The 8,408-nt window shown below is 39.5% G+C and overlaps 1 protein-coding gene across 1 annotated transcript; it reads right to left on the bottom strand.

Annotated features, from left to right (window-relative positions):
• Positions 1 to 7,231: 7,231 nt before the first annotated feature.
• Positions 7,232 to 8,408, bottom strand: LOC111864150 (probable ribosome biogenesis protein RLP24). Its single transcript, XM_023851203.2, has 3 exons — positions 8,244 to 8,408; positions 7,936 to 8,122; positions 7,232 to 7,632 (listed from the first exon to the last, which is right to left on the bottom strand). The coding sequence occupies exons 1-3, from the start codon at positions 8,322 to 8,324 to the stop codon at positions 7,400 to 7,402; spliced, it is 501 nt and encodes a 166-aa protein (XP_023706971.1). The 5' UTR covers positions 8,325 to 8,408; the 3' UTR covers positions 7,232 to 7,399.

Here is an 8,408-nt window from a genome sequence, read left to right as displayed (position 1 = left end):
GCTGACTCAGAAGATCAATTTTAGTCTTACTAAATGCCTCAGTGGCAATACATAGTCAAGGCTATTCATTTATTTTCTTCTTTTTTACTATTCAAAATACAGTATACTGGACCTTGATATAGCTGTTGACCCTACTGAACTTTTAAAGAGCTTATTAATATAAGAAGCTGGGCCAACAATATTCTTTAGTTTGTTCACATTACTCACTATTGCTGGGACAGTTCAATTAGTATCTACATAATGGCTAGGTTACAGGATGGATGACAGGAGAACTGGGGTTCAATTCCCAACATGATCACCGATTTTTCTCTTCTCCACAATGTCCAGACTGGTGTTGCAGCCCACTCAGCCTCCTATGCAAATGGATAGCAGGAGTTTTCTACCTGGGGACAGAATGGCTGGGGTTTGAATCTGACCATTTACCTTCGTCTAGCGCTGAGGCTAAGAATGCATGAAGCTATAATTCAATTCTGCCATACATCATCATGGTGTGATGCTTATTTAAGTACAAAGACAACTTTTCTTTACCTTTACTTGCTTATTGCTATTATACTTTAAGTTCTGGTTTCTAGGAGACAGAGTGATGGCTTGATGAGTACGTGTGAACTTTGAGATGTATCAGTTCTATAGCTTATGTCTAAGATAGAATAATTACTGACCAGAAGTTGTTTGTGGCTTTCCTTAGTTCTTCAAGGTAATTTCTCAGATGGCTTGGAATAGGTCCTATCTTTTTCTTCCCGTCTCTGATTCAATAGCACTATTGAGAAACAAATTCCCAGAACTACCATTTTATTTGCCTTTTTTAATCTGTAATAATATCCTGTTACTTCCTTTATGGCATCATTTCAAATGCATTGATTAATGAGATAATCTTCAGGGTTGTAATGCCTGTGGTTCTGTAGAAATCACCAACATTTCAAAGGAATTCACCTTCATCTGCAGGGTTGAAAAATAAGCCAGCAGCAATTGGTGGACTTCTACCAAACTACATGCCATTACAACCCAGAAAGATCATATTTGTCATAGTCACCACCGCAAGAACTTCAAATCCTATATAGTATCACTTATTAGTCCTACAGAAACAGACTATTTTATAGAAGCAACATAGAAAGAAGTGCATCTGTTGTGCATTTCCTGTCTAAGATTTATAAGATTTATCATGTTTGTGTTTTCCTACAGGTCATAAGATAAACCATCACACAAACTTACGTTAAAAACTCTTTTGTTTTTATTTCTTTTCACCACATGTAAAAACAATGGTAAAGCTATGCCTGTAACAGGCTGTGAAGGCCCATAGAGTTGTGAGATGTCAAGGCTTCCACATTTTCTCCAGACAGTTGGCTCACAGATGGCAGTGAGATTATCAACCTTATGTGTGGGCACCCTTTGCTTCCAGGAAGATTCCTGGTACTCATTTCTTTTAGAGGCTGAGTTTACCCCAGGGCCATAATGTGGCTGGAAGGATTAGGTCAATTGTAAAAACCAGTGACCTCATTATGAATCCAACCCGTGACCTTCTGGCTTGTAGTGTAGTGCCTCAATCAACTATGTTACTGTGTGCCTTCTTTTCACCATGTTTCAGGCATAAACTGTCATCATCAGGTGACACACACAGATTAACTAAATATGTATTGACTGTAAGTATGAAATTGTTAAAATATGGAAATGTATAAAATATAAATAAAGTAATAATGAAATTAGGTTGGATTAGACTCAGTTTAACAAAGATGTCAGTACAAAATTACCATATTTGTCCAAAATACATGGGTTGGATAAAAAGTGGTGGCAACACTGCTGTAACATGAAACATGCGTGTCAGGTGGCACTACTGCCATCTGTAGCTGATAGCAGTTCAGTTGAAGTAGTGCAGTGAGTGGCTCTGGTTGTGTTTCATTGAGTTGCATTGTGTACCGTCTTGAAGTGCAGGAGCCCAGTTCAAGCACCCTAACAACATGTTTACGAAACAAGAACAATGCTCCTGTATAAAAATTGAAGTTGCACGAGATTGTACTGCACAAAACTGTTATCAGGGACTGCGAGAAGCATGTGGTGGTGCTGCTTTGCCATATCACACAGTGGCAAGATGGGCGAAATTGTTCCATGAAGGGAGGGATGCCATTCTGGACAGCCATTGTTCAGGACGACCCCATGTTGACAACCACACAATTCAGCTTCTTGCTTCTTTGCTGGATGTTGATCATCGATGGGCTGCGTGGGAGTTAGCTGCTGAGGTAGGCGTATGTCACAAAACCATGTTCCACATTCTGCACAATATTCTTGGATACTGCAAAATTGCAGCGCGTTGGGTATCCCATACAATGTCCGAGTTATAACAATGGCAACGTTATGCAGTTGCACAGGACTTGTTGGACGAGTACCAGAGGGAAGGTGACGACTTCCTTGGAAGGATCATCACTCTGGACGAAACTTGGGATCTCATACAAACCGCACTTGAAGTGACAATCAAATGAATGGAAGCATTATGGCTCTTCTTGTCCAATGAAAGTGCGCCCTACGCAGAGTAACGTGAAGGCGATGTTCATTGTAGCATATGACACTGCTGGAGTGATACTGCACCACACTGTACCTCAATGACAAGACAGTAAACGCTGCCTACTACTGCAATTTCCTGTGTAATCATCTTTGTCCAGCACTCAGGAGAAAGCGACGACACTTGTTGGCAACGAACCCCATCATCCTTCATTACAATGCAAGGGCTCATACTGCTGATGCTGTGAAGGATCTCCTTCGCCACTGGTGATGGGAGATACTGCAACATCCACCATACTCACCTGATATGAGTCCATGCGATTATGATCTCTTTACCAAAATGAAAGAACCACTGCGAGGGACACATTACAACACGAGAGATTATACGTGCTGTAGGGCGGTCACTGCTGGACTTCAACAGAAGTGGACGCGCTGATGGTGTACGACACCCTCCACAAATTTGGCAGAAGGTGGTACACATGGGGGGCGATTATATTGAAGGAATGTAAGTGTGTTTACCTCAGGTAATAAAGTCATTTCAGAACTATAGAGGTGTTGGCACTACTCTTTATCCGACCTTTGTCGGATAAAAATACATGGAGTTATATAGTTAGTATTTGTTTATATAACTTGGCACTACATCTTATATTATCCCTTCATTTTCATATGTAGCCCTTTGGATCAATCTAAGTTAAATTAATTTGTTTTAGGGCACTTGGAAATCTTTCTGGTGTTTTATTGCTGTCACGTGGCTGGAGTTGATTGATGGAGTGCAAGGTATGTCTTTGAAGGCAAGGGCTGATTTGTTGTTGTACAGTACGTAGTATACGTACGTATATACGTAGTATTATACGTAGTATAATTCAAATCCTTGAAGACTGAATGATGTAGCAGAATGTGCATCTTTGAAGGCAAGGATTAACATATGGATTAGTGTGATGTGTGCACTCGAAGGCAATGATTTGTGTATTTACAGACTATATGTTGTCACATATGTTGTGTGACTAGATGGGATATGGATTGGTGAATGGATTTATTGACCAATTGCACACACCACTAAGAACTACACTTTACACATCACTGACATGCAGAGTAGTGTCCTCAGTCTATTACAGCTGCCTCAACACACAGTGAAAGGACAAGCAGATCTAAAACACAGATTTTTAAACAATTATAAAAAGGGGAAAATAACACAGTCTGGATCGCTAAGGATGACTATATCACCCCAATCTACCATTGATAGGAGAGGCACTAAGACATGAACCTCAGTGGTTTAAGATTTTTAATATTAACAATTTTAATAATTTTAACACAACCATATTTCATTTTAATGAAAATCTTTATATAAAACTTTGATTCAACTTTATGTACTATGATCTATTCAACAGTAGTTGTCAAGCTGCAATTAATGCACTTCAAAACTGTTCTGGGACTGCCACCAATCCCTCATACAACTGGCCAGACATAAGAGAGTTCAACAGATAGGGGTGCCAGGTCATGAGGGTATTGCTGGGAATGAAACCACAGATCAGCTGGCAAGAACAGGATCTGAACATCCGTTCATAGGACCTGAACCAGCTTGCGGCATCTCAATTGGAGTTGCCAAGAAAGTGTTCAGGGACTGAACAGATAGAAATCAGAAGAAACACTGGGAATTCACAATTGGACTCCTAAAACAGTCAAAGGGTTTTATATCAGAAACCTCTGCCAAGAGAACGAGGGACCTGTTAAAATTAAACAGAGATCAACTAAGATGGGTGGTAGACTTACTTACTGGACACTGCCACCTAAAAGGGCACCTTTTGAAACTGGGACTGACAGATGACCCAAACTGTGAAAGGTGCCTACAAGAAGATGAATCAGCCACACACATCTTATGTGATTGTGAGGCTATAGCTTACCTAAGATATCTCCACCTGGGTCAACTCTTCATGGAACCCAGTGACTTTTATGACGCCCCGATAAATAAAGTCCTACATTTCATTCGAAGTGCAGGATTAGTAAAGGGTTATTCCAAAGGGGAAGCACAGTAGATCAGTGAAGGTCGCAGTGCGAGTGCCAGAATTTATGGCCCATCCCTTACACACATGCAACAGTAGTTTCCTCAACACGTTGTTGTGCCTTCTGCAGATGATCATAACTTGACAAAAACATGTAAGGACATTCAAATAAATATATATTTAAGTCACACTGGACAGTGTTGTCAAATCATTCTATAATATAGTGAGCAGTGTATTTCATATACTCTGGTGCTAACCAAAGAAATTAATATCTTAACATCTGCAAATTGTTAAAGAAAGTCACGGTTTCAATTCCTGATGTCATTGAATTTTTCAGTTGACATAACCCTTTCAGCCACACTATGGTCCTGGAGTCAACCTAGTTTCTAACAGAAATGTGTACCAGGAATCTTCCTGGGGATAAATGGCGGCCCGTGTGTGAGGCTGACAACCTCACCGCCATCTGTGAGCCAACTGTGGGAGCCTCGATGTTTCACAACCATATGGGCCTCCACTGCCTATTACAGGGATAGACTTATATTTCTTTTCAAATGATATCCTTCCTAATCACATTCTGTTTCCTGACCAATATAAGTCAGAACATTTCTATGAAAAGGACAACTAGTACAGCCATTGCTATGAATTGGTGGATAAACAAATGGCCATTTCTATGCAACGTTCAAGGTACTGTTGGACCATAACACAAACGGTGTTTTCTATGTGGTCCATGCCGAAATGTTATAAGCAGGACAATTTGAAGCAATGAGTTAAGATTTCAACTTTCCATATGTATACAATTTTATAATAAAATGTGCAGACAACAAGCATAAGTCATACAAAATCATGAGAATGAACATGTTCACTGTATAGGACAAGGTGAAGCCAGACATAGAAAATATAAGAGGCTTAAACTTACCGGTGGTCAAGCTTACGACTGTTCAAATGACTAAGTTGTCGTAGCATTAGATATGTAAGTTAGGCATGATCTGCTCTGTAAAGCCTGTATTGACAGAGGACTTGTGTGTAGTGTAAAAGGAAGAATTTTCAATGACATGTTATATGTGCAAAATATACACTTGACAAAAGGTCAAGTGTATTTATAAGAAAGAAACCCATCTCGTCAAAGAGAATGTTACATAAGGACTGTTACCACAAGAGTTCAGTTGAAAAAAAAATTTCTGGTCATAGGCCTCAAGGGGCCTAACAACTGACTGGCGGTGAACTGCCAGTCGTAAAGAAACTCTGACTTTGACAATGTGTTAGCTGGTGGTTAGAGTTGTCAGTTGACTAGAATACTGCAAGGGCAGCTGTGACAAGAGGACCTGAGTACAGAAAGATGAAGAATCTCCCTCAGCAATGAAACGGCTAGTGAAGACTATGATACACTGAGGACACTAGTCTGTGTGTGTCAGCTATCTGTAAAGTGTAGTTCTGAGCGGTGTATACAAGTGGTCAATAAAGCCAATTCACCAATCCATACCCCATCTATAGTCACACACAACCCAAAAAGCATGACAATAATGACACTACTAAAGGTTCTTGTGGTTATGCAGCATGTTCTATATATATCTATCTACAGGCTATTTATTGCTATTGTTAGTAACTGACAAGGGAATGGTCCAAACTGACATGTCGAAACCTGCCGATTTTTTTTTTCACTGCAAGAGTACACACAACAAAATCCACTGTCAAAATTTTAGCTGCTAATACGCACTGCAAGTATTTTTTAAAAATTGCCGAAGTTACTCATTTTTTGTGTACGCAGAACCGCTTGTACCAGAGGTTTGTACAACCCCAGCTGTGTACTTGTCAGAATACGATGCATTTGTGCCATGTTATCTCTCTACCGATGCACTGGAAGCCTAGGCTGTGAGTCAGCCGTGTTGCGTGTTGCGTACTGCTCTGCTACAGGTGGACATTTCTCCAAGGGTCTGGCAGGCTATAATATTGGCCATGTTCAGCAATTTTTAAAAAATACTTGCAGTGCGTATTAGCAGCTAAAATTTTGACAGTGGATTTTGTTGTGTGTACTCTTGCAGTGAAAAAAAAAATCAGGGCAGGTTTCGACATGTCGGATAGGACCAGTCCCTTGTGAGACTATACAGCGCTCAATGGTAAGGTGATCTGTGACTAATGAATAGGAAGATGTGGATGGAAGCAGTCATTGCCTAATTTGATGTGTTACATATAACACATCAAAAGACATATGCATGTACTGTGCTGAACTGAGGTGCATCAATTTTATACCAGTACTCTTCAATAAATTATCAACAGAAGTGTAAGACCAATGAACAAGTCAATAACGGTATTAGTGTAACATGCAAATGGTCAGTATATTTCCTTATGAATGGTGTTAGGCCTCATCTCCCTAGGAGCAGGTCTAACAACCACTGATCAAGGTATTTGCTCCTGATACGGTTGTGGTACACAACTGATTCAAGCCTTTTACAGATTGAAGTTTGGAGACTTCATGGTGGAGCTAGAATTATATGATGACTAGTGACCGGATTTTAATGTAAATGCGTATTTCTTTCTTGCAACCAGAAAGTATACTCATTTGGATATATGTATGAATTACTTTATTTCTTAAATTTTGAACATGGTTTGATGGTGCATATAAATGCATATTATTCCTGTTTTATGAATAAGCATCATACTTTCGAAGATTTCCGCGTACCATCAAAGTGGCCACGAAGAGATTAGTCGGAAGCGTTCACGTGTAGCCGCTATCAACATATATGTCAATGTTATTATCATTTTTACTATCAACAAAATACCATCTAATACATTAATAGAACAAACTTACATACTTAAGGTACTTTTTGATGTAAGTAAAATTCAACTCATGTAAGGTATGCAGAACCAAACTATTACATAAGTCAAGGACTGTCTGTAAAATGTAAACCACTTCATTTTGCTTCTTCCATTTCTACATCAGACTCATGGATTTCTTCAACAATAGACTCCTCCATTGCTCTTCGCTGTTTCAAACCAGCTGCTGGTGACCGGATCAGTGATAAGTCTCTCTGGACTTCCTTGATGTCACGTTGTGTTTCCAGTTCTCGGCCCTTGCGTAATCGTTGCATCATATACTGGGCTTGTCGGCGTTGACGTATTTTCTCCACACGTTTCATGGCGTCCACTATTATGACAGAAATATAAATCTGGTTAATCATACACTTAAAAGACTTCTTCAAAAATGATAATGCAATATGCCCATATTTGATATGGAACATTCTGCACCAGTTAGGAACATACACATCTACACACACATTCCTTCCAGATTAAATGCTGATTAAGGAGGACTTGGTTTTAACATATAAAGACAAGTACTTAAGTCATTTATTTCACATGTACTGAATAAAATCCAGAGACCTCCCAACGTTGAGTCATAGTATAATTTGTTAAAAGATGTAGACCGCATACATAACGCAAAATTACATACCAGATTTGGCCCACATTTCCCTGTCATATTTGACAGGAACATGCCGTCGCTTTTCAAACTCAAATGACGGGTCAATTGCAAGCTCTTTTCCTGCAGTTTTCCGGAAGGCTTTCGTCCACTTAACTTTCCTGGGATTCTTCTTCTTTTTAAAAGCTCTGTGGCATTTTGGTCGACAAAATTTAAATATCTGTAAAGTATTAAGTTGCAATATACTTTCTATAGTTTCCAAAGGTAAGGTTATGTTCACCGGAAATCTGGGACAGAATTACTTTACCAGTGCTTTCTAACATATTTCAGTCATTACTTACTTTGCAGTCATTCCTTACAAACTGAATCCCATGTCCAGGATATACGCGGGAAGAGCAAAAATAACACGTTTCAATACGCATTATTATCCCACGCGGCTAAAACTTCCCAGACAGCTCTAACCACATTAACACACAGCTGGTACACACAGATTACTAACAGTCATT

This window comes from Cryptotermes secundus, unplaced genomic scaffold, assembly GCF_002891405.2.
Source record: "Cryptotermes secundus unplaced genomic scaffold, Csec_1.0 scaffold1562, whole genome shotgun sequence".
Classification (NCBI taxonomy): Eukaryota; Metazoa; Arthropoda; class Insecta; order Blattodea; family Kalotermitidae; genus Cryptotermes; species Cryptotermes secundus.
The sequence above is the reverse complement of the archived record's forward strand: the minus strand, read 5'-3'. Positions and strand labels throughout refer to the sequence as shown.

Excerpts from the sequence above, each read along its gene's own strand:
- LOC111864150 (XM_023851203.2), bottom strand. The coding sequence starts at position 8,324 with ATGCGTATTGAAACGTGTTATTTTTGCTCTTCCCGCGTATATCCTGGA. Across the intron at positions 8,123-8,243 it reads TTGTAAGGAATGACTGCAAA|ATATTTAAATTTTGTCGACC; the intron begins GTAAGTAATGAC and ends AATACTTTACAG. Across the intron at positions 7,633-7,935 it reads GGAAATGTGGGCCAAATCTG|TGGACGCCATGAAACGTGTG; the intron begins GTATGTAATTTT and ends CTGTCATAATAG.